Here is a 27,248-nt window from a genome sequence, read left to right on the forward strand (position 1 = left end):
TTCCTAGCACACTGGTGATAGCATTTTAGCCTAATTTGTGATTATTTAAGCTGCCGTTAAGAGGCCAGTTTACTTCAATTGACAATCATTTGGAGACAGTATTAATTTGTAATTATACTTTTGGAAATCTCTTTTCTCCTTTTAAAAGGTTTTTCTAATTGTTTTTTAAATTACAAAAGTAGTACATGTGACAATATCAAGCTACGTAGCCTTCCCATGCCTTTATGCCCACTCACTTAGGTAAAGTTATGAGTTTAGTGTGATTTCTTCAATATCTTCATGTTTATATGAATATATATACTTCTACATAAACAGATATGAATTTTCCCTCTGTTTAAAATTTTTACAAAAATGGGACCATACTAGACTAGCTGCTTTATTTAACAATGTATCATAGACCTCTTTCTGGGGTAATTCATATAGCTCAAACTCATTCTTTTAATAGTTACAATATATTTTATATGAGTCTAACATTATTAATTAAGCCATTTTCCATCTGATAGACATTCAGTTTGTTTCCGGTTTCTTACTCTTACAAATACTTCTTTTATAAACACCCTTGAACAATTGTACTTTCATGCTTATTGTTTCTCTAAAATAAACTCCTAAAGGTGGGGTTGAACGATCAAAGAGTAAGTACATCTGTTATTTTCATAGATGATGCCAGATTATATGCCAAAATGTCATAGGATTCATATGCAAATAACATTGTGGGAGAATGGGAGAATATCCTTTCCTTACACTCTCAGTGGTATTGGCCGTTGACACTATAAGTAATTTTTTGACAATTTGGTAGGTATAAGGTGATATCTTATTTATTTTCCCTGAGTACATGGAAACTTAAAAATCTTATTATATATTTATTGGCCCTTTTTACTCCTCCTTTGAATTGTCTGCTCTTACCCTATACCTGATTTTCTGTCGGGTTCTTTATTTTTTTTCTTAACAGTTTTGTGGGAGATTGTTGTATGTATTTTGCAATATTTTCTCTATTATTATTTCACTTTGTGCAGAAAGGCAGGTATTAAGTAATCAGATTCTTTGAAATTATACTTTGCTAGCTTAAGGTTCTCTTGCCATGGATTCTTATGCCATTTATTAGTGATGTTGAGGAAGATGGACAAGTAATACATATGTTTGTATATGATGCCACATGTAATAAATTATAAAAATGTAACATACTATTATATATAATAGAATGTAGTAAGCTAAAGTACTTGCAAAATATGGATACTTTTTTAAGTCTTAAATTCTTCATTTTGGAAAGCATTATTAAAACTTATTGCTATGGAAATTGAGTTATTTGTAGTGAGGTGGATGGACCTAGAGTCTGTCATACAGAGTGAAATAAGTCAGAAAGAGAAAAACAAATACCGTATGCTAACACATATATATGGAATCTAAAAAACAAAAAAAATGGTTCTGAAGAACCTAGGGGCAGGACAGGAATAAAGACGCAGACGTAGAGAATGGACTTGAGGACACAGGGAGGGGGAAGGGTAAGCTGGGACGAAGTGAGAGAGTGGCATGGACATATATACACTACCAAACGTAAAATAGGTAGCTAGTGGGAAGCAGCCGCGTAGTACAGGGAGATCAGCTAGGTGCTTTGTGACCACCTAGAGGGGTTGGATAGGGAGGGTGGGAGGGAGGAGATATGGGGATATATGTATATGTATAGCTGATTCACTTTGTTATAAAGCAGAAACTAACACACCATTATAAAGCAACTATACTCCAATAAAGATGTTAAAAAAAAAGATTTATTGCTATGATCACTACTTTTGCTTTTTTTGTTAAAGTAAAATCATATTTTATGGTATTCCTCAAGTCATCCTATTAAGTTTGGTAAATTTATTATTTTATCCACCTATCCCTTTATTCCCTTCACAATGTATTTTTTCAACATAAGAAAAATTTTCGAACTTACAGAAAAGTTGAAACAATTGTACAGTCAACACTCATATACCCACCATCCGATTCTCCAGTTAACATGTTATTCTCTTTGCTGTGTCATTTATCTCTTTTTAATGCATCAACCCAGTTTATTTTTTGATGCATTTCAAAGTAATTTGCAGACATAAGTACATCTCCTAAAACTTCAATGAATGAACATCATTACCTAGAGTTAAATATTTTAGAATTCTCTTTTATTTTTGAGGTAAATTATATTCAATGAAATGGGCAACCTAGGTGTATCATTTCATGAGTTTTGGCTAACACATAAACTGCATAACCTAAGTCCTCTTAAAATCGAGACCATTAACTTTTTGCAGAAAGCTCCCTCGTGTGCTTTCCCAGTAGATCCTCATCCCCAACCCCACCCCAGAAGTCCTGATTTTTTCCACCATAGATTAATTGTGCCTGTTCTAGAACTTCAGATAAATGCAATAACATGTTACATACTCTTGTACATACTGTTTGTTTTTGAGATTCATCCATGTTGCATATATCAGTGGTTCATTCCTTTTTAATGCTTAGTATTATGGTATGACAGACATTTTTGAAAATATGAATTTCCAGTTACAACACTGTTTTTTTTTTTTAAGATGGCTTTGGTGTCTGTCAAAAATCAAATGAGTATAAATGTGGATTTACTTCTGAGCTTTGTTTTCAGTACTTAGTAATGTGATGTGAAGTAAGCATTTTTTTTCCCTCATACTAATTTCCAGTTGTTGCAGAACCATTTTTTGAAAAGAGTTTTGCTTTCCATTTGGATTGCTTTGCTACCTTTATCAAAAATCAAATGACCATGTAAATGTGGGTTTATTTCTGGACTTTCTATTTAATTCTGATAATATTATTTGTCATTCTTTATGTCAGTACCATATTCTTTTGTTTACTATAGCTTTATAGTAAATCTTGAAGTCATATAGTATAAGTCCTCCAATTTTGTTCTTTTTCAAGATTATATTCTAGATTCTAGATTCTTTGCCATTTCCACTTAAGTGATAGAATCTGCTTGTCTCTTTCTATAATAAAGCCTATGCAATTTTGATTAGGATTTCATTGAATCTACAGATCTATTGGGAAGAATATCAATTCCTAACAATATTGAACCTTCCAATCCATGAACAAATGATATGAATCCATAAACAAATTTCACCATTTGTTTAGATTTTCTTCAGTTTCTCTCAGTAATGTTTTATAGTTTTCGATGCCACATTGAGCTTTTAATGGATTTTAAAACTGTAATTCTTCTTTCCTTTTTTCCTAATAGGCTCTGGATCAGTATCACTATATGAAGTAGAAAGATGTCAACAACTGTCGGCTACAAGTAAGACCATTTTCATTTTTGTAATATGGGCACAATAGTGAGTATTATGAAGTCTGTCCTTATACTTATCTATCCACGAGGGCAAAAACATATCCGTGTTAATTTTAATCAATTCACACTATGTATTTAGTGGTGTGTCCGTAAAGGAGTTCCTTAAAATATGCCCCAAAACTTTAATGTTAGCAATGATAGTTGATCTATCATACCCACCTTCTGATACTTAGGCTAAGATTTTTTAAAAATTAACTATTTCTAAGCAGAAGTCTATTAAATAAAATTCTGTAATATACTGTTATAAAGATATGAGTTTCTCATTATTGGAGAAAGGACATATAATTATGAAATGGGCTAGAAGAAAGAAGCTGTGGTATTGTATTAGAATTGGAGGTGTCAGTATGTACTCATGGTTTTAGAGACAGATACAGAAATAGATATATGTGTGTTTGTATATATGTATTCACTCACGTATACATTCATACACATGCAGGTGCATGTGTATAAGTATAGGTATGAACATGTGTGCATATGTGCCCGAGCTCTGTTGATGAAAGGGCATAAAAACAAGGACACCCAGTAGCAATGAGTACACCTAGTGTACAGATCTTAGTTTATTAATAATATCCCCAATCAGGACTTCTTGGAGAAATAGCAGATTCCAGGGTTGGGACAGGAGAATTATAAAGTGATTCTGGAACATCTTGTTGTGCCAGAAAGTAGAGAATTTCTCAGGTTAATGGTGGCAGATGTCAAATCTCATATAATTTGAGTATCAAAATAAAAATTACTAGTGATGGCATAGAACTGATTGAATAAAGTAGGAATCTGTTAGTCCATATGGATAGTAAATAAATGAACAAAACAAATAAATAAATAAATGAGGTTGAATGGAAAGCTGTTATTTAAAATAGAATGGCAGCTGATAAATGTAAAAGGAATAATGAAGTTAGGGAAAAATCACCATTTTTCAATCATGATAGTAATTATTTAGTTGCTAATCGTCAATGGATCTTAAACTAGCAGGATCCTAAATGTTTAATGAAATTGGGATATTTATATTTTATCAAATACTTTCTTATTAGTTATAAAGGAGGAAATAATAAGTTAATAGTGGAGAAACCTGCTGAACACCACCTTAATCAGCTGAGCAAAGTTAACATCCCCAGGAATGGAAGCACTGATACCATGTGCCTTTTGATGTCATGCAATGAGAAGGCCACTTACACAGTAGTATTCCTACCAAAAATGCGTAATTGGTATCTGATCATGAGAAAAACCAGACACACCCAAATAAATGGCCTCTACTCCTCAAATATATTAGCGTCCTGAAAGACAAAGAAGAGCTGAGGAACCATTCTCTACATTGAAGGACTCCAAAGAGATAGGAAAAATAAATGCTACACATGGTTCAGGATTGGGTCCTAGACCTGAAAATAAAATGCTAAATAAGAGCATTATGGGGATAGTTGGAGAAATTTGAATAATGTCTGTTGATTCGGTGATAATCAATGTTAAGTGTTCTGATGTTGAAAATTACGTTGTAATATGTTAATGAAATTGCTTGTGCTTGTGAAATATATACTGAAGTACTTAGGGATAAAGGGACAAAATGTCTGGAAGTTACTATCACGTATCTGCAAGGTTTATGTATATATGGAGAGATGGAGATAATGACAGATAGAGATGATGATAAATGTGGCAAAATGTTACCAAAATTGACAATTAATACAACTTAATTGTTTGATTGTGTATGTTTGTTTCACGGGGATTCAAGTCATGAATATACTTATATCCTTGCAGATTTCTCTAACTTAATTCAAAAATTCTTTATAGTACTTACGGATCATCAGTATTTGGAGAAAACCCCACTGTGTGCTATTTTGAAACAAAAAGCTCCTCAACAATACCGTATCCGAGCAAAATTGAGGTCATATAAGCCCAGAAGACTCTTTCAGTCTGTTAAACTTTATTGTCCTAAGTGTCATTCACTGTAAGTATTTTCCATAACAAAACCAAAGTTTTCATTTCATGAAATTTGTGTATGTATGTTTTCTTAAGTGTCAGTTTAAGTCCTGACAAGGAGTAAATTGTGATATTAATGTATTGTATTTTGAAAGAATGGTAATCTTTTTAAGAGAAAACACTAATTCTTAGAAAATAAATCCTTTTGATGTTTCTTAGTAATAATAAATAAGAGTAGTTGCTGTTTTCAGATCTGAAATTCAATTTAGTAGCTCTGATATATGCAAACAAATAATAACTAAAAAGCTGTACAGCACAGGGAGCTCAGCTGGGTTCTCTGTGATGGCCTAGTTGGGTGGGATGGGGCTGCGGGGAGGTCCAAGAGGGAGGTGATGTGTGTATGCGTATGGCTGATTCACTTCGCTGTGCAGCAGAAACTAACACAACTTTGTAAAGCAATTATACTCCAATAAATAAATAAATAAATAAATATAATAATTTTTTAAAAAGAAAATATTTGGGGGGACTTTCTCATTTGTCACAAAAAAATCTTGAAAGTAAACCATTATTAGCTAAAATCCTTAAATAGAAAAGATTTCTGGTTAGTTGAAATTCCTAATTAAGTGTTAAAAGAAAGCCTTGTTGGAAATATTCCTGTCCTGCTTAATAACTACCATACAGTGGACATAATTTGAACTTTCATTGGTAATTAAGGATTTCTTAATTCCTCAAAAGTTTTATTCTAAACATCAATTATTTTATAAATAAGTAAATTTATAAGACATTAGAATGAATATGTACTTACTAACTCAAGACATATTCTGAAAATTATTTTTAATCCCTCTTCTTTTTTATGCAATTTGACTGTCTTCCCTCTATATATGTAACATGGACATGTATATACATCTCCATTATATTTATGTGTGTGTGCTGTGTACACTAATGTACATATATTGTCCCTTCCATAATCTAAGTATAATACTGTTGAGATTTTTGATCATCAGATCTCCTTATATAAAACAGAGGACCATCTTCTACCCATTTGGGCTTGAAATGGTAGTTGGAATTAAAATATAAGTACAGATTTTAGATAGTTCTTGAAGTATTATCAAATTATACGTCGTAAAATTCTGTAAAAACCATATAGCTTTGCCAAACAAAACCACCTTCTATGATAATTTTTTAAACAAATAGGGAAATCATCTTAGAAATGTTAAGAGGTTTTACCTAAATTTACACAGCTGATTGGTGACAGAACAAAGACAAGGAAATAGACCTTTTGATTCTAGATTATGCGATTTCTACTGTATCATGTTTTACCATATGACTTTTGAAAATTATATTCTAGATTAAAAGGACTCAAATGGAATATTGGTTTGTAAAGTAGGTACCCTATGAAAGTGATATTACTTAAGTGGTAAGTGGATATTTAGCTGGAGGGAAGATGGGGCTCCTGCTGGGAAGTTTAGCATTCCTTACAGAGGAGAACAGTTTGGTGCTAGAAATAATGGTGTCACAAAACCAGGCAAGGGAATTGCTGGTGGTTAATGTAATTATGATGTGGATCTAATTAGCCATAAAATGTCATCAAATATCTTTCTATTGAATGAGTCATGTAATCTGCAGAGTGAATTACCTCCATGTTTTATAATAAGTAGCTAGTTCATAAGCATATAAACAATTTTTTTATTGGATAGTTTGTTAAATTTGAATTTCTAAGCTTATACCAGTTGTTTTTGTATTATTTCATTGTCAATGATTTTAGGCAAGAAGTTCCACATGAGGGTGATTTGGATATAATTTTGCAAGAGGGTGCAACCAAAACCCCAGATAGCAAACTACAAAATACATCATTATATGATTCAAAAATCTGGACCACTAAAGATCAAGGAGAACGAAAAGTAGCTGTTCATTTTGTGAAAAATAATGGTATTCTCCCACTTTCAAATGACTGTCTAATTTTGATAGAAGGTATGATATTTAAGTTGCTGTTCTATTAGAATATAGCTTTTGCTTATGTGTTTCTCTGATTGATTATCGTTAAATATATTTTAGGGGCAACCTGAGACATACAAAGTCAAAATACTGTTAATTTAAATTTCAAATAATGTAATATATATAGCAACTAGATTCAAATATATACATATACACATATATGTGTAAATTTATCTGAATGACATTTTGAAATTACACACTAAACTCAACTGTTTGCATTTGTCCATCTTGTTGGATTCCTACATACATGTCATCTTAATGAGACCCAAGGTGATGGCTGAGCTGAATAATAATCAAGAAGCTGCTTGTTATATATAGTTGCTATTATCTTGGCCTCTGGATGTCACTCTTGTTTCATAAAAATAGAATGAAAGTCATCTATTGATAGCTAAATCAAGTAAAGATAACCTGACATATTTTAAGAGAATGAAACTTTGAGTCAAATTTAATCTTGCATTTCTTTTATACTTTTTTCTTATTTTTATCTAATATTTATCTAATAATCCATAATAAAAGGGGACCATCATCTTTAATTTGCATTAGAGAAATCTTTCATTTTGTGAATGAACTGATCTTTCTTACAATGGATTATGATCATTTTTTTTTTTTTTTTTTTTTTTTGCGGTATGCGGGCCTCTCACTGCTGTGGCCTCTCCCGTTGCGGAGCACAGGCTCCGGACGCGCAGGCTCAGCGGCCATGGCTCACGGGCCCAGCCGCTCTGCGGCACGTGGGATCTTTCCGGACCGGGGCACGAACCCGTGTCTCCTGCATCGGCAGGCGGATTCTCAACCACTGCGCCACCAGGGAAGCCCGGATTATGATCATTTTTATTCCTGGCATTTTTCTGTTTATAAAAGTAACACAATCATTTTAGAAAATAATGTATATATGCAAATACACATGCATATAAACATTGATATTATTTTTATGAACATCACTTGTTTTAATACATTTATAGCATACCAGAAACTATTTTAATTAATTTAATCATCACAACAATCCTGTGAAGTTGGTACTATTATAAGCTGTTTTTTATACATGAGAAAACTGAACCACAGAGGAGATAAATGTCTTCCTAGTACAGGTAGTGGGTGGTGAAACTGAATTGCTTCCAGTTTGTTTTTTTTTGTTTTTTTTTTTTCCCCCCGGTACGTGGGCCTGTCACTGTTGTGGCCTCTCCCATTGCGGAGCACAGGCTCCGGACGCGCGGTCTTAGCGGCCATGGTTCACGGGCCCAGCCGCTCCGCGGCATGTGGGATCCTCCCAGACCGGGGCACGAACCCGTGTCCCCTGCATCGGCAGGCGGATTCTCAACCACTGCGCCACCAGGGAAGCCCTGCTTCCATTTTTTACGTAGCAACTCTGTGATGAACTTTATCTCCCCCCTGAAGTGTAATTGGGCACAAGGAATTAAGTGAATGTTGCCCAATTACTTTCTAGTAAAGTTATCATGATGTGCACATGCTTTAGCAGCATGTGAGATGATCTGTTCACCTATCCTACTCATAATATACTAGAGCTTTAAAAAATTTGGCCACTTTGATGAGTGAAATGTGACATCTTATTCCATTAGCAGTTTTTTAATCTGTACCAGGAGATAGATGTAAAAACAGAAGGACACAGACACACACACACATACAGATGGAGTAAATCTATTTATATGGCCTAAAAATAAAATAAAGCTGTGATCCTATCAGGCTTTATTAGAACTGTCCTTGTAGGGCCAACTAAGAGGATGTCAAATATGCCTTCGGCTCCTTCTGTGCTTTGCTGCCTCCCACAGAATTCTATGCTGAAGCCGTGTTGGCCTTGACGGTCCAAAGGAAGCTTGAATAAAGAAGTCCCCTTAGTTCCTGATCCTATCTTTAATTACCAGTCAACCCTCAAACTTTCAGTCTCACCTCCTATCACAATTCCCATCCCACCCTCTAGCCATGTTGAACTGGTGATAATTCCTAAACCTAGTATATTCCTCTGTGCCTCTTTGCCATTCCTTCACTGTTCTGAGAAAACCTGCTCTAATACGTCTTCAGAAGTAAACTCAATAATTCCCTTTATTCAGCAATTCATAGAAAATATTTAATGAACACCTACGTGCATCAAGCACTTTTCTGATTTATCAGGCAGAATTTGAGTGGTTCTTACTGCATACTGTATGAACTTCTAGTAGAGCACTTCTTATATTATATTTGTGTTTTATCTGTCTGTTTATAGATTTGTTTCTTTATTAGAATGTAAGTTCCCCAAGGTCAGAATACATGTTCTTTTAATCTATGTATCTTCAGCACCTAGAGTAGTAAACCTGGCATGTAACTGGCTCTCAGTAAATATTTATTGAATATATAAGTAATTCCAAAGTAGTAACAGTTTACCTTACCAGAGCCCTTTAATGAAGTCAAATGAAAGTGTATGTGAAAGCACTTTAAAAGGGTTTCATCAAAATGTAAGCCATTTTTATTTTATCATATTTCTGAGTATTATAACTCTAAGCATAGGGTAAGATCCAACTGTAGGATGGCATGGAAAACCTGTGGTTTCCAGCTCTCACAGAGCTGAGGGAAGAGGTATGGGAGCTGGGCAAGTTAAAACACCATGAAACTTGCTGTTCTTATCAGATTTATCCACTTCTTTTGAATAAATACTCCTTGCATTGTTGCAAGCCTTTGGTTAATTTCTAGAGTTCTGAAAAAGTTGAATTTGACAATTTTTGCCAAAGTTGTTTTTGCTATTATGGAGAAGTGTATTTTGGGACGTTCTTACTCTGCTATGCCAGAAATGCTTCCCCCTCACAATTGAATTTTAACATTACAAATTTTACACAAATTTTAGGAAATACTCAGAAGTGTTTTTATAAATCATATTCTCTTTCCCTGGAGAGGAAGAATTATCAATCTAAGTGAAAAGTACACCAGAAAAGGTGCCGGTAGGTTTGAGTAATCAGAGAGAATGCTGCCTTTACTCTTTCTCCTCAGCCAACATGATGGTTTTAATACCCACCCTGTCGTAGCATTAGGGTAAGTGTAATGGTTTTCATAGGAAAAATGAATAAACACTCTACAGGAATTCCTATCACATAAACTGTTTGCATCTATATTTAAATTCAGTGTTAAACTGAAAAGATTTATTTCAAACTCAAGACTAAATTTGCCTAGACCTTAGTAGTATATAGCAAATTTAATAATGGGAATCCTGTCATATTTTGACTCTCAAGTTCATTCTTTTTAGATCATCTGAACCAAAGTATTCCTGGCATAAAGAGCAATTTGTATAAATTTTAAAAGACGGTTCATATTTCACAAACCTTATATTTTGCTCAAATCTCAGCATTTTTGCTCAGTGTTTTCTTTAATCAATGAATAGGATCCTAAGCTTACAAATTATTATTATTATTATTAATTTATTTATTTATTGCGGTACGCGGGCCTCTCACTGTTGTGGCGTCTCCCTTTGCGGAGCACAGGCTCCGGACGCGCAGGCTCAGCGGCCATGACTCATAGGCCTAGCCACTGCACGGCATGTGGGTTCTTCCCGGACCGGGGCACGAACCCGTGTCCCCTGCATCGGCAGGCAGACTCTCAAGCACTGCGCCACCAGGGAAGCCCCAAATTATTATTTTTAACAATAAATGTATAAGTGCAGTAAATCTCTTAAATTCATGGTATTTGTCTTTTTCTGTCAATCCCTTTAGTCCTTTACTGTTGCTCATGTGTTATTTAATAAGTACCCCAGTTTGCTTACTTTATATTTGTACTACTTGAAGGGTTTATTTGTTCTCTTTTAATAGGAGGTACACTTAATGAAATCTGCAAACTCTCAAACAAGTTTCATAGTGTAATTCCTGTGAGATCTGGCCATGAAGACCTGGAAGTCCTTGACCTTTCAGCACCATTCCTTATACAAGGAAAAATACATCACTATGGGTATGTTTTCAGTAATGGGAATTTGGGGAATTTTAAAATTTATTTATTATTTTATTCCACTTGTTACTATATATTCAGTGGATACTTATTTAGTACCAATTTATAGGTACTAGATTTTTTAGTATAATCTATTCTTTGGATACCATATATATTGAGCGCCTACAGTATGCTCAGTTTAAGGCTGTCCCAAAAGCTAATATTCATTTGCTTTCTTTCCTAACAACTTAGATGTTAGTTACAGAGAAAGTTCAGAGCTGTATCCCAGTAAAAGTTAAGTGATTGAATTCCAGAATTTCTGTGCCACAAAATTATTAATGAGTTGCCACTTAGAAACTGGAAGATATCAGAATACATTAGGAGCTAGAAACAGATGTCTAGGTTTGGAAGGAGGCAATATAGATAAGAATCTGTTTACACTTGATGAGACAATCACCCTGGAAGTGCTCTGCTTTAAGAAACCTTGGATTATAGAATATTTTCTGCTTTATTGGAAAATACCAAATTGTTTTCCTAATGATTGTAACATTTTATGGTCCAATCAGCAGTGTGTAAAAATTTGTTAACCCCGGGTTCTCTTCCACAATTAGCTCTTGGTATTAGTCTAACTTGTAATTTTGTTAGACTGATGAGCATCAAATAGTATCTATGTTGTTTTTGTTTGCATTTCCTAGATGACTAGGGAGGTTAAACAAGTCTCATGTTTATTGGCTATTTAGGTTTTCTCTTCTGTGAATTCCATATTTACATTTTTCTATTCAATTACTGGTCTCTGTTTTGGTTCTTGTGTGTGTGTTTAGGTGATTGTAAAAATTCTTTCTATATGAGAGATACAAAACATTTTTCAGTTATGTGCATTTCATCAAACTTCTAGTCTGTCCTGTACTTTATAACTCTATGCTTCCTTTTGTTTTACAGATTTTTCAAATATTAATATAGTCATATTTACCGAAATGTTTGACAAGACAAAGTTTTTATAAAACTTTACTTAGATTTCTGGATCTGATGCTTTTTTTTTTTTTTTTTTGCGGGCCTCTCACTGTCGCGGCCTCTCCCGTTGCGGAGCACAGGCTCCGGACGCGCAGGCTCAGCGGCCACGGCTCGCAGGCCCAGCCACTCCGCGGCATGTGGGATCTTCCCAGACCGGGGCACGAACCCGCGTCCCCTGCATCGGCAGGCGGACTCTCAGCCACTGCGCCACCAGGAAAGCCCCTGATGCTTTTTAATGGAACAGAAACTAATGCTTCAGTTTCTTACTAGTTACACATCTTTTAAGGATTTCTGTTTCTTCTTGAATCTGTTTTATTAATGAAAGTTTTCTAGAGAAGTATTTCATTTATCTTTTAAATTTAAATTTATTGAGATAAAATAATTCATAGTACTTTCTGATGATTTTAAAATCTCCTCTTCATCTGTTCTTGAATCCACTTCATATTATTTGCTCCTTTTTTTCCCTTGGACTTTTTTGCCAAAGCAACTAGCTTTTGTTTTTGTTGATGCTCTCTATTTTTTTATTATTGTTCTTAACTTTATTTTCTTCCTTTACTTTCTATAGGTTTCCTTGGTATTTCTTTTTTGTAATGTTTTTAATTGAATGCTTACCTCATTTAATTCATTATTTTTCAATATGTTTTTAAATATTTGTATTTGGGCTTCCCTGGTGGCGCAGTGGTTGAGAGTCCACCTGCCGATGCAGGGGACACGGGTTCATGCCCCGGTCTGGGAAGATCCCACATGCCGCGGAGCGGCTGGGCCCGTGAGCCATGGCCACTGGGCCTGTGTGTCCGGAGCCTGTGCTCCGCAACGGGAGAGGCCACAGCAGTGAGAGGCCCGCGTATCACCAAAAAAAAAAAAAAGTAAATATTTGTATTTAAGTCTGTAATATACTTCCTGAGAAAATAGCCATAGCTTTAACCAAAGATTTGATACATAGTGTTTTTCTTGTCACTTCTAAATGTTTCGCAATTCCTATTATGATTTCTTTGGCCCATGAATTATTTCACTGTGTATTTTAAATTTTTCCACACACTCATTTTAGGTGCTATGTTTTTGCTTGTATTTTTAGTTAGATTACTTTTAAACCAAGTAGTGTGATGCATTTCATAATGATTCTTTGAGATTTGTTTAGTTTTGCTTTATCCTAGAATGTGTTTGTTCATAATTTGTACATATTACATAGATTTTAAAAAGAATGTGTATTCTTTAACAGTTGTGTTTAGTGTTTAATAGTGTTTAGTTATGTCCATTAGACAAGCTTGCCAATCGTATCCAAAGCTTATCTTTCCTTTGTAACTTTATCTGTTTAATCACTTCTTAGAGACTGTGCTTAACATCCTCTGTGATTGTAGGTTTGGGACCTATTCTGTCAATGTGTGCTTTATATGTTTTGAGTCCTTTTTGCTTGCTCGTTCAGGTTCGGTATTTCATCTTCTGTTGAATTCATTGTACTGTATATCCTTATGTAATGACTTCATCTTTAATTGTGATTTTTTTACTGTATGGTTTATTTTTTTCTCATTTTCTTATTACTATTTCGGAGTTTTTTTGGTTGGTAATTGCATGGTGTATCTTATTCTCATCCTGTTGCTTTTAAGTTTCTTTGTTGTTACATTTTAGTAGGTCTCATAAATAAATACTTATCAGTAGAGTTTAGTTGTTTTTTAATAGATGAGTTTAAAATATGTTAATTACTGAAACATTTAGGTTTTATTTCTATACTGTATTTCTTGTTGTTTTCCACTTATACTATTATTGTTTCTCTTCCCAGCCTTTTTTTTGTTATTACTTAATTTTTTTTTCCAGTCTTCTATTGGATTAATTTATTAAAATGTTCTCATTTTTCTCCTTTTTCCTCTTTTATTACTTTGGAAGTAATGAATTCTCTAATTTATGCTTATTACTCTTAATTTTTAATTTGTATACTTTATCAATGTCTAAAGTTTAATATCACAGCCTTTTTTTTTTTAAAGAAACTAATACTCGTCATTCAATTACCTTTTTCTGTTAAAGAAAAAACTATGTATTTAAAGAGTGGAAGGGGATAACATTTAATATAGTTACCCTCTGTTTTCCCCCAGATTGTAAATGAAAGGGAATATGCATGAACCTGTTGAATGTTGATTTTTATATTTTTATCCAAGCATATTTTCTCATCAACATCTCCTAAACATTAATACATATAGTAAAAAGTAAATTGCTTGTACTTAAAATGTTTATATGTAAGTAAAGCAGAATACCTATACTAGATAATATGTAGTTTTAGTGTATTATGTAATTTTAGATTGATTTGTATACAAAGGATAACTGTAGTACTAGGCATCATAAACTATGATCCTCTAAATATGTGCTAGTACTGACTTCCTTAGAATAATTTTCTCCTATTTCTATATTTATAAAATTAAGACCTTGGCTATTCCATATTGTTCACAGAGCCATAAAATGAAAGAGTCCTTAGAGTTTGTCTCTTTAGACTTTTTATTTTACCAGATAAGGAAATTAGCCAAATTAATTAACAATCTGCAACCTGGAACCTCTCTCATTGTCAACTTAGAGTTGTTTATTCTGAACTGTATTATCCTTTTAGATTGCTTCTATTGTAAGAAGCTTATTTTTTTAATAACTCTGTTTGTAATATGCACATTACAATATAGGAAGTGCAGTGCTCTTTTGTTTAATAATATACTTTTTAAACTGCATGCTTGAATGGCAAAAATGTTATAATAATTAAATGAGTTGTAATAATTACTTATAATAAATCATTTTTTTCTTTTATTAATTTCAGGTGTAAACAGTGTTCTAGTTTGAGACCAATACAGAATCTAAATTCCCTGGTTGATAAAACATCGTGGATTCCTTTTTCTGTGGCAGAAGGTTAGCTAAGTTTCTGTGTCCTGTCATTGTAACTGTCTTTGTATAAGGTGATCTCACTGAGAATATTTCAATATTTGTGGATATTGTAAAACCAGAGCAAAGGCTGAACTAAAGTTTAATTGTCCTTAAGCAAAACCATTCACAGTGGTCATAATAAAACTATAAATGTTTAAAATAATTGAAAAGTTACTTTCAAGCATCTGCCAATGTTTTTCAATTATTACATTTTAATTTTCAGTAACTTAGTAATCATAAATACAACTTGTGAAAAATCTCTCCAGTTTATAGTATCTTGGGATTGAAAAGAGTTGTAGAGGTAGCTATTACAACTTTTTACCCAATACAAGTCTTTAGCTGGAACAACAAGAATCTTTTTATATCACATTATTAACTGTGATCATCGAGCCTTGGCTTAAAACTCTTCAGTGACTGGGGACTCGTTACACTGCAAGGTAACATATCTTACTTTTTAGGTGCAGTACTTAACAGTGAGGCAAAGTCTGCTTACATATAATTTTAACATGGGCCACATTCTGTGTACTAGAATTAAAGTACATCTGTTCCCTCTTCTATAAAATCAACAAACTGTACATTTGAAGATAATCTGTCAAGTCTTCATTGAGTCTTTATTTCTCCAAGCAGGTGCCCTCACTTCCTTTGGTACTTTCCCACATTCCTTACTATTTTATTTCTCCTCTTCAGTAAACATTCCATTTTACCAATGCTGTTCTCAAAGTTTGGTCCTCAAAGCTAGAAATAGAGCTGCAGGTGTTGGCCAATTCAGAATGTGAAGAAAACCTTTATTTACCTAAGATTGGATACTGCTCCTACTTGCCTGAAAATTTTATTGTGTAGATATTTATTTGTGTACTTGGTTTTGTTTTCTTTCTCTTTTAATCCAGCTATATAATACTGCTAACTCATATTTTGTTTGTGGTCCAGTGAAATTCCAGGTTACTTTTGCATGAGCTTCTTACTATGTGCTTCAAGCTTGGTCTCCTCATCCTGTACTAAATGTAGTTTTTTGTTTGCTTGTATGGTCCCTCGGGGTAGGTTTTATGTTCATCCTTCTTGTTTTTAGCTCACAGTTTATGCCTGTCGAGAACTTCTGAATCTTAAAAATCAATTCCTCTGTATTAGCAATTTCTCTCATGTCTGTATGCCCTAATTTATTTGCTTTACTTGCTCCCTTTATTACTGAATATGGATTCCACAAATTGAAGACAATATTCCATTATATAAGCATATTGAATGTCTTCCATTTCCAGACACAAAGTAAGATGTTCATTTTAACCTATAAATTTTCATATGATTTAGCATCTCTTTAATTTCTTCCTTTTTCCTCATCTTACCAAATTATGAAATCTCAGATTCTCACATCATTCAACCAGATGATATCTCTTAAAAATTAATCGATCCCTATGCTTAAAATACAAAGGAGAGAGACATGTTAAAAAATCCTAACTATTGAACTGTATGCTATTTCTGAATTGCCTTTCATGAATTGGTTTTTATGTTTTTTATGTTTTTTTATCAAGATCAACTCATTTTAAAAATAATGCTGTATTAATATTTAATTTAAAAAAGATAGTACTGGGCTTCCCTGGTGGCGCAGTAGTTGAGAATCCGCCTGCCGATGCAGGGGATACGGGTTCGTGCCCCGGTCCGGGAAGATCCCACATGCCGCGGAGCGGCTGGGCCCGTGACCCATGGCCGCTGAGCCTGCGCGTCCGGAGCCTGTGCTCCGCAACGGGAGAGGCCACAGCAGTGAGAGGCCCGCGAACCACAAAAAAAAAAAAAAAAAAAAAAGATAGTACTGCTCATGAGTCATTATCCCTATACAGGTGTAGTGTAATGTTCCAAAATTACCCTTCTAAAATGAGCTTAATTTAATCTCTTGAGTTATTTTAGTAAACAAGACTAACAGGTATCTAATATCATAAAACAATTTTTTCTTTACTTTGATTAAGGCATAGGAGATTCATATGGTTTCAACTTTTTTCCTTCATTAGTACTGGGCATTGTACCTCTCCAACATGTGTTTGTGATGACATTTACTTTTGATGATGGAACTGGAGTATTGGAAGCTTACCTCATGGATTCTGTAAGTAATAGAGGTAGTGAAGATATTTCTAATTAAAAACTAGTACTTTTTAAAATTTTAATATATTCATGCCTACTTTGTTACTGAGGAGATTAAAGGCAACTCAGAAGAATAAATAAAAGACAGGCACATAAATCTTAAATTGTCTATGTATTTATCTCTCTTTTGATTTGACACTGTAAATCTTAATATGTGAATAATGAAAAATTGAGGAAGTTCTGTTCCAGGAGCCAAAGGCAGAGGTATGGCCACACCCTCAGGCATTATCTATTAGCATTTCACTGGGCTTTTTAAGCCTCCACATTTCATATTAGAAAGAATGAAATTACTTTGATAGGGAGATAGTTATTATGTGTGAAGCTAGGTCGCTGTCCACAAGACCACCTTCATTTCTGACAGTACCAAGTTTGGAGGTTCCCAAGACCACCCTTACTTCTGACACCAGTTGAAAGTTCAGAGGTCCCCAAGAGCACCCTTAGTTTTGATAATTCACTAGAAAGACAGAACTTATTGAAAGCTATTATGCTCACTGTTAACAATTTATTACAGCTAAAGGATATAGGTTGAAATCCTCAAGGGAAGAGGTGCATAGGGCAGAGTCCAGGAAAGTTTCTAACATGGAGCTTCCATTTGTTCTCTTCCCATGGAGTAGTGGACAGTGTTACTTTCCTGAAAATGATATGTAACAGTACATGTGAGGTATTGCCAACCAGGGAAGCGCAACTGAGCCTTAGCGTCCAGAGTTTTTTTTTGGAGCTTCATCATGTAGTCATGGTTGGCTGCCCATGTGACTGATCTCAATCTTCAGCCCCTCCAGTGGTCAAGTTAAAACCACATGCTCCAAACTCCCCACCCTAAATCACAATGTTAGAGTGACCCAGGGTCTCCAGGCAAAAAAGAATACTCCTATGAGGCGTGACATTCCAAGGGCTTAGATTACCTCTCAGAAACCGAGGGCAAAGGCCAATGAGGTTAAATATTTTACTACACACATTGGGAAAAATCTGGGTAAGGTTGAGAACAGTTTTTCTCCTACCTAAATAAATTATTTATCCATTTATTAAATAAGTATTTAATGAGCACTTACTGTATGCCAAGTGCTACTCTTTGTGATGGGGATGTAGCAATGAGTGAAACAAGCAAACTCCTTTCCCTCCTGGAACTTATAAATAGGAGAGGAGAAAAAAAAATTAAACAAATATATACTATATATTAAACTCTTTTAAACTTAACACTTAGACATTGTAGGTGCTCAATACATATGCTATCAAGAGAATTGTAAGCCTCACTGTATTCTAATCATTATTCTTATCATTAAGTCAGAGCGGTTTAACTTGATTTTATATATATGTATCATAGCTGTTTTTTGATTAAAGTAGTAAGTCAGATTTTAGAGTTTAGACTAGCACTTTAGTTTATGAATTCTATGATATTGATAGGGTGAAATAGTCTAGATTATTTTAATTAGATAATATTCAAATAATTTTATATTAATTATAACTTCTGAAGAAGATAAAGATCATTTCCTTGTTTCTTCATATTTTTCTTAAGGAAAAATTCTTCCAGATTCCAGCATCAGAAGTCCTAATCAGTGATGGCCTTCAGCAAAGTATGGATATGACCATGGATATGTTTTGTCCTCCAGGAGTAAAAATTGGTAGGCAGTAATATTTAACAATCCATTCATTCTTTTTCTTGAAATAATACCTAGCATATGGCTAAGCTATGGACTTTTAGAGTTATTAAAAACTTTGAAATCTGAATGCAAATAAATTACTAAGTAGTGATTGATTATACTGTATGATCTACCTATTAATGAAGATAGTGGCAGGGATAAAATAGGTATGAATCATAATTCCTGAAATGAAAAAAGTTTTTAAAAATATTTTGAAATATTGTATAACAAGGGGGAGGCAATTTTGATCACAAGCACATTTGATATGATGCTTATGCATACAAACAGTTGAAATTAAACCAACAGGGATGAAATTTTGACAAGAAACATTTCCTATAACAAACTCATTTAGCCTGTTTAATTCATTGACGAATTGTCTATTCAATATTAACTAGTTTCAGATTTTACAAGTTTTTATTTTACTAAATATTTTTGTCAGCTTTAGTTGTTTTCTGTGTTACATTTGATTCATCAACCAGTCTTCAGGTCAAATTGTATTGATTACACCTACTGCCACTGATTTTTCCTTCTGTGGCCATTATTTCTCTTTGCATTGAAACTTGCAGATCTAAGTCATTTTAAGACAACTTGACTTCTAACAGTTTTTCATCAGTAACAAATTTTACCACCTGCAGATCTAGCTGTTGTCAGTTTAATGTTTGTAGGTTATTTTAAGTCAGGTTTTATTTTCCCCGGTCAGTCTTTGCATTTTATAACAATTCCAGGGCTTCCCTGGTGGCGCAGTGGTTGAGAGTCCGCCTGCCGATGCAGGGGACACGGATTCGTGCCCCCGTCCAGGAAGATCCCACATGCGGCTGTGCCCGTGAGCCATGGCCGCTGACCCCGCGCATCCGGAGCCTGTGCTCCGCAACGGGAGAGGCCACAACAGGGAGAGGCCCACGTACCGCAAAAAAACAAAACAAAAATAAAAACAAAACAAACAAAAAAAACAGAAGTTATAAACAGATTTACTGTGGTCATGACCAAAGCTTGGGAAATGGCATCTACAGCTGCCAACATTGCCTGGACACAACATCTGGTACCTGACAGGAATTTCAACTAGACAGATGTAAGGGTGAGCTGGTTTCTTTGCAGTCAACCAAGAAAAACAAAACGGGCGGATCAGTAAGTGATCAGCAGGAAAAAAACGGAATAAAAGTTGGGAATGATGTAGATTACTACCTTTGCTATCAAATATTTTGAAAAACCCCACATTTAATGACTTTTTCCTGTTGTCGGGAAAAAATTCAAATTAGTCAGAATTGCTACAAAACAATAACATGAATCCAGTGTGTATTTGGAAGAGCAGATAATGGTAAATGTGGTGAGTGTGTTTGTTTACTTTTCAAGCTAAATTAAGTAGGTTAATTTTACTAGCTAAGCATTATGCTTAGATACATATTTCAGAGTTATTTGTTTAGTTTTAATGGTTAAATAGCATTTCTTTTTTTGATTTGTAGATGCATATCCATGGTTGGAATGCTTCATCAAGTCGTATAATGTCACAAGTGGAGTGGAGCAGCAAATTTGCTATCAGATTTTTGACACCACAGTTGCAGAAGATCTTATCTAATTTTGACATTCAACTTAGCATATGTAAAATGCTATAATTTTGGAAAACATTACTATTTTCTATGAGATTGCTATAAAAGACATGAGATTTTAGCTCTGTAGTTTATTTTCCGTTTTAACCAGTATTTAAAATTTTTTTGACAAATAGGCATTGTGTTATCTTAATGCCCTCTTATAAGTTAAAAATTTTCCTGTTGCCCAAAATATTCAGTCTGATGGCTGTGAGGGCTATAAAAGAGAGACACTGAATAAATAAGGACTGTGTTTTCATTTATTCTTTACTCTCCTCCTCTCAGAGAAGCTATTTTGTTACCCTACCCTAAAAATCACTCTCCCTATTGGTTTTTCCATGTATCAGCCACTGATATCTCTGCCATCCATCATGCCTGGTTGAGCTTCTTTTTCTGCCCTGATTTTTATATCAGCAATTTGGATGAGTTTAGCATGTATATGGGATTAGGAAATGTCTTTACCTTAAATCTTCCACTCTTACTGAGCGCAAGGATTTGATCTGTTTTGTTTTTATGCAAAGGGATCTGCTTGAACAAGTACTCCTTGAAGAAGTGCTTGTCTGAGTGAGCTACAGTGTGCTTGAAAAGAGTGATTTGCTTTAAGTGGAAGTAGCAGAATTGCTTTCTTTGGGTGCTGACTTTGACCAATTGAGCATAAATCCATTTTTTCAGACCTGAATTATATGCTTTGATTGCTTGTTTCTCTACATGATATTAGAAGTTATTCCATTCCTCCTCAACCTAATCAAGTGGTCAGATCTGCAGTGTTAGCGACTTACGTACCTTACCCTTTTGGTTAGGGTCTTATGTAAAATATACTTATATTTCAGGTTGAACATTGAATGAGAAATTAACTCAGTATGATAGTCTGCTTTTTACCTGGTGATATTTGTCAAATTTAAAATCATGAATATTCAGTTTTATACAAATGCTTCTGTATATTTATATATATGTAAAGATTTATGTATGTTATTTGCTGAAGACTGAGAGATACAGATCTGCCTAGTTCAATATTAGTGAAGAATAAATAAATGTACACATTTCAGCTGTTTCGTTTATTTGCCCTATGTTGAGCTGAGCCATGATTTGAGGTGAAGAATCAAAGCAAGTGTGTCAATATAGCAGATATTTAGGACTGTCTACACACCAGATACCATACTAAGTAAGCACTTAACATGTATTTTAGTTTCTAAACAACCCATCTTCCTGATAAGAAAACTGAGGTTTCACTGATAAGCTGACTTGACCAAATGCATACAGTTATTAAATGCCAGTCAGCACTTAAATTCAGGTAGTCTCTGCTCAGGGGCTGCACTGTTAGCCACTTCAGGACTCTGGAGCAAAAGCTGGTATGGGGTTTTCTGCAAGTGAGTTCTCCCTTAAATATCTGAAGTAACATCGCAGATAGGACCAAAAGGCCTTTCACACCTTATTGGCCAAAAGGATTGAATATTGATTTCCTCTGCTCATAATAACTCTAAATTCGAATTCCTGAGTATATTAGCACATCTCCAGACCTAACTACCCATCTGCCCCATCGCCGAATTAATCAGCCTGTTCAGGACAATGAAAGAGGCCGATGCTGCTGTTTTGGAGATGTACACTCTTGCTTCAAAACATATTCAAGGGAAAACTTTTAAGAAATTCTTGGTATTGGTGGTATGCTAGGGACACAAAAGTGAGAGAGGCATTTTCTCTTCCTTCGGGAAGCACCCAGTCTAGGAGGGTAAGGGTCGGAGGTGCAGGGAGTGCCACACGTGTCAGCCTGTGCCGTCTGCCAGTTAATAAAGTAAAACTATGAATTTTCATGATTTCTCTTTACCTTTTGTTTAGTAAACCCCTACATTGTCATCATTTTTGTTTTTGTTTTTAACTTCTCAGTTTTGAACAACAAGCGTTTGTCAACCCCTAGTGTTTATCCAGGGGTGATGTATGTGCCTTACCCTAATCGGGAACCCAAGTGTAAGGGGAGTTCCATTTCTGGAGCAACAACTGGACAATAGTTCATCGTGCCCAAATTTGAGCCCTGTCCCCTTTGTAGTCCGTGTGAATATTGGTAGAATCTTCCTGTCAGATTTTAAATTACATAAATTTAAGGACGTAGTATGTGTACAGCCTCTTCCTCAGTCTCCAGTCTCCGCAGCATCCATTATTTCAGACACTACTGAATTCTCTTGAGGCCCCCGTGCTGTTCTGTATGAGGAAGAGAGTGCGTGTCTTAGAAAATCTGAGGCAGCCGATTGATTCCTCTTTGTCTAGATGTGATAATGAAAAGTGCACTGCTCACAGGCTCTTTCTGTGGCCACCTCATACTGCTTTATTTGAGGGAACTATACCTGCCGAGAAGGAGCGCATCATTCCCCATTTCATTTTACCCTGGTCATGTTGCACATTGGGTGTTGTTTCTAAATAAATAGAGAAGGGCTGGTGTTGCTGGAACAGAAGGAGCTGAACGCATCTTTGACTACCTGGGAAAGCAGTCTCCGCACAATACTGGCTGCCCGGTTTTCAAAGCTGTAGATCCTGTACCCAAGCTACGTGCACACACAGGAATGGGCCAGAATCTTCCTCCTGCCTGTTCCCCAGCTGACTGCTCTTTTGCTTCCGAAGTCAAAGCATGCATTTGTCACTAATTGTGACTCAATCCAGCCAATCTCTTCTATACTCTGGAAGCTTTCATTGCTACCTGGGGAACTGCTACATTCTTCTGATTATTTTCAGTATTTTGAATTTTGACCATGCATTTCGTCAAGTTTTGTTTTTATCTAGATTTTTTTTTTAATGAAAGTGATATGTACTTGTAAGAATTTGAAACAGCATAAAGTATGTAAGATTGAACTAATTCGTGCTTTAACTAGTACCCCAGAGGAAACCACTTTTAACAATTTGGTGTATAATTTTCCAGACTGTTTTCCTGGAGAATATGTAAGTATGTGTATGTATACATTTTTTTAAATAGCATTATGCTATGAATATATTTTGCAACTTGCCTCTGTCACTTTGTAGAGTGGATTTGGGTTTTTTATGTCAGTACACATAGAGAAACTTGTTTGTAATCATTCAGCACAAGTCACTTTTTAGTGGGGAATTCTCCGATCATTTCACTTTCTATTTTTGTAGTGGTTTGGGGTCTAAGTGTTCTTCTTATGCCAATTTTGGAATTTTATATTTTTATAGAATGTATTCTGTTATTGAATTTATTACCTTATAGTTATAATATTATTTTTATTACCCAGTTTGTATTTTATTTGGTGTATTTTCCCTTTAAATAAATCTGGAGCCCCTGGGACCTGGTTTCACTATATATCTCCTAGAGTTTTTCAAGTGATCAGAATTTTGAAAGCCTGTCCAGACTTCCTAATACAGGTTAGGACGCTGCCATGACATAGCTGTCTTGAAATATTCTTTTATGTTTTAAAGAACTCATTGTGAAAAGAATTATGTTAATATAAAAAAAGGAAAACGCCTCCTGTAGTGCTTTTCATTAGGAAATTCAGGTTCTATGAATGATACGATGAGTCACACTCAAGTTCTAGAACATCATTTTAGGTGAAATAAAAAAAATTTCTTCCTCTGCTGGTCCCTCAGTGTCTCTGGATAGTGACAAAGCCTCCCACCCATTCTAGAAAGAGGGGGAACTAGACAGCTTGTAAAATCTGGGCAGAGTGATCTTTCTTCTCTTCCCTCGGGTACTTGGAAATAGTATCGGAACTCACCAGCATGCTCAGGTATGTGAGATCATTTCTTTTGGCAGTCAGGAAATGAATCAGTAGCCCTATGTATTATTTTTCCCTGCAGTATTGTGATTTAAGCTGTTAGAAAGTTTGAGATCACTTAGGGTTTCAAAGTGATGATCATCTTACATGGAGATTAATGGCCCTTCCATTCAGGACTGCATTTGATGGGTAGAGGACTGTTAGGCATCAATTACAATGATAAGGATAATGCATCAATGTGCTGATTGGTGAAACATGGATAGTTCAGAGACCCCTCTGCTATTTTTAGACCACAACAACATCCTGATGAATGTCTGTTTTTTTCCCCTTGAAATCTAGGCCGCAAAGTCGCATTTGTATTCGTGTGTGTGTGTGCGCGCACGTGCGCGTTTCTTCTCTGCTTTGAGTGCACTTTGCAGGGCACTGTGTTGGAATTTACTTGACAACCTCGTCCACAACTGCCAAAGAAAGACATTTTCAACTTGTGTGAAAGTTCCTTTTATTTCGTCTGTTCACAATACTTTAGAGATGTGTAGCATGTGTTTATTGAAAGCCTTATCTCTATTAATAAAAGATTCCAGCAAATATTGTTGCAGTTTCTAAACAGGTATCTTTTCATATACAACCCTGAAGCCCTGGTATATACCTTTTGTTTTTTCCTGTACCTTTAGAATGATTTTTCCCTTCTGTGAAATATGAACTCCCAGATAAAAGCCGATTTGTCTTTACATATAACTCTATTCCTCAGCAGATTTTTGTCCTCCGTTAGAGGGCAAAGTCCTTCTAGAATTTCTCTTGCCAAGTTTACCTACCTCATAAATGATTTTCTGTCCCAAGCTGCCGTTAGAGTTCATAGGAAAGGTAACATTTAAAAATCACAATTGTTGGAGTCAGATGAAAATATTGCTTGTGATAGATAGGCATGGTTGTGGATTAATTGGGTTGGATAGGAAGTCCTATGTGCTTACTCCCCATTAGATGGGGTTCTCAAATGATAAACTTGCCCTTAAATTTTGGAATCATTAACAAATATTTCTGCACAATGATCAAAGCTTAAATGGAGGTTAATATAAAGAATACAGCGTACAGAATAGGCACTTAAAAGTCAGCTCATACATTCATTTATAATTCGTACTGTGTCTATCCAAAAAGAGTTGGATGTGGTTTATAATAAAAGACAGACATGGGACACAACCGATAGAATTAGAGCAAGAAGACAGGAGCTAAATAAAGAGAAGAGCGTTAATTCAAAATTTCTAACCTATGGACTACTACAGGTTTTGAACAATACTTCTACATGAAGATGCAGCAGGTTACATAGTTCTTATTAAATAACAAGAATGATGTTATTAGATAAAAACCTTTTATTAGTCTCAATTTTAAGACAAGGTGGATTTTTTTAAATGTGAAACAACAATTTTTGAATTAATAGTACTTGAAACTTGATCCAAAATGGTGAGAGGTAAGCTCTGCAAATGGAAGAAATAAAGCAGGGGAATTTCCCACTGGCTATCCACCTTTTGGCTCTTATATGAGGCACTTTTTTTTTTTGGTTTTGTTATTAATGATTAAAGTGTTTCAAATACCTATGCATATTCAAGAATTATTAGAAGCATTAATGAATTACCACAGGAGAAAAAAAATCAATTCCCTTCAGATGCAAATATCACTGAGAAAATTAGCTCTTTTTACCTTTTTCTTTTCTAGTTGCAGGGAATGAAATAAAAGAGATGTCTTACATTCAACGTTTCATGTCAGGAAGAATATGGATTTTAATGAATCTCAGTCCTTAGAAAGATGATATGCTCCAGTATTTCACCTTCAGTGTTCCAGGGAAGGTATTGCTTTAGTCATAAGTAAAACAAGCTTCACACTGGTGCCCAACTGGGAATTTGCTGGGAGAGTATTTTATCTACACCAGATTTACTAAGCACTAACTGCCCAAATATTAGATCTAGTCATCTTGATTCCTCTCTTTCATTAACAGCCCACAACCAATCCATTTGAAAAATCATCATAGATCGCCCTTTAAAGTTCATCCAGAATTTGACTACTACGTAGCACCTCCTCTGTTACCATGCTGGCCATGCAACCATCTTCTGCCTTGACCACAGCCATATCTCCCCAACTGGCCTTTCTGCTTCCACAATTTCTGCACATGGAATATTCTCCATATAGCAGCCAGACTGATTGATTAAAACCTAAGGCCAATACCATCATTTTCCAGTGTTCTCTAATGTCACACACTGAGCTTACCATGGCCTTCACCACCCAATGCGATCCATTTCCTTACTACCTCTCTGACATCTTTTACTATTACATTTTTCCTCTCACTCCTCTCCCCTGGTCCCCTTGTTTGCGTACCAGGCATTCTCTCCCTTCATGGACTTTGTAACTTGATGTTGTTACTTTAGTCTGGACATTGTTGAACACTTCCAGGTTCCTTGTTTCCCATCCCCCCCCCACCCCTGATCCTCTGTAACATATAAGGTTAGGCCTTCCTAACCTTATGGGAAGGCCTCCCCTGATCATGTAAAGACCACTCTACCCATCATGCTTCATTCCCCACCCCTGACTTAATTTTCTCTATTGCACTTATCCATCTGACATTGTTTTACTAGTTCATACTGTTTTGCTTTCCTAAAAAAAATGAGCTCCTTAGAAACAGGGAGTTTGATTTGTTCACTGCTGTTTACCCAGTGCCTAGAAGTTCCTGGCATGTAATAGTTGCTTAGTAATATTCCTAGAACCAACAAAATATTTTAGACTCAAAATCTGACAATACTAGAATTTATTAGCACCTAAAGTGATACTCGCATTTAAAGGGATTTCTGGCACGCAGAAATTTGTATTTAAAAATAAAACCTAGGGACCTTCAAGATGGCAGAGGAATAAGATGTGGAGATCAACTTCCTCCCCATAAATACATCAAAAATACATCTACATGTGGAACAACTCCTATAGAACACACACTGAACGCTGGCAGAAGACCTCAGACTTCCCAAAAGGCAAGAAAATCCCCATGTACCTGGGTAGGGCCAAAGAAAAAAGAAAAAAACAGAGACAAAAGAATAAAGACAGACACTTAGTGACCTGCAACTCTGGGAGGGAGCTGTGAAGGAGGAAAAGTTTCCACACACTAGGAAGCCCT

The 27,248-nt window shown here is 35.2% G+C and overlaps 1 protein-coding gene across 4 annotated transcripts in view; it reads left to right on the plus strand.

Moving 5' to 3' along the window:
* Positions 1–21,437, plus strand: part of POT1 (protection of telomeres 1) — an 80,062-nt gene extending 58,625 nt beyond the window's left edge. For 3 of the 4 annotated variants that reach the window (XM_067042264.1, XM_067042261.1, XM_067042263.1), the window contains 8 exons: positions 3,221–3,277; positions 5,108–5,264; positions 7,002–7,207; positions 11,017–11,152; positions 14,931–15,019; positions 17,032–17,123; positions 18,675–18,780; positions 20,259–21,428. In XM_067042264.1, the coding sequence (XP_066898365.1) occupies positions 3,221–3,277; positions 5,108–5,264; positions 7,002–7,207; positions 11,017–11,152; positions 14,931–15,019; positions 17,032–17,123; positions 18,675–18,780; positions 20,259–20,371 (956 nt within the window). In that variant the 3' untranslated portion in view covers positions 20,372–21,428. Of the gene's footprint in view, positions 1–3,220; positions 3,278–5,107; positions 5,265–7,001; positions 7,208–11,016; positions 11,153–14,930; positions 15,020–17,031; positions 17,124–18,674; positions 18,781–20,258 lie in introns of all 4 variants that reach the window. The other variant, XM_059074083.2, reaches the window with a different exon arrangement.
* The last annotated feature ends 5,811 nt before the right edge of the window (positions 21,438–27,248 follow it).

This window comes from Kogia breviceps, chromosome 9 (genome assembly GCF_026419965.1).
Source record: "Kogia breviceps isolate mKogBre1 chromosome 9, mKogBre1 haplotype 1, whole genome shotgun sequence".
NCBI classification, from domain to species: domain Eukaryota; kingdom Metazoa; phylum Chordata; class Mammalia; order Artiodactyla; family Physeteridae; genus Kogia; species Kogia breviceps.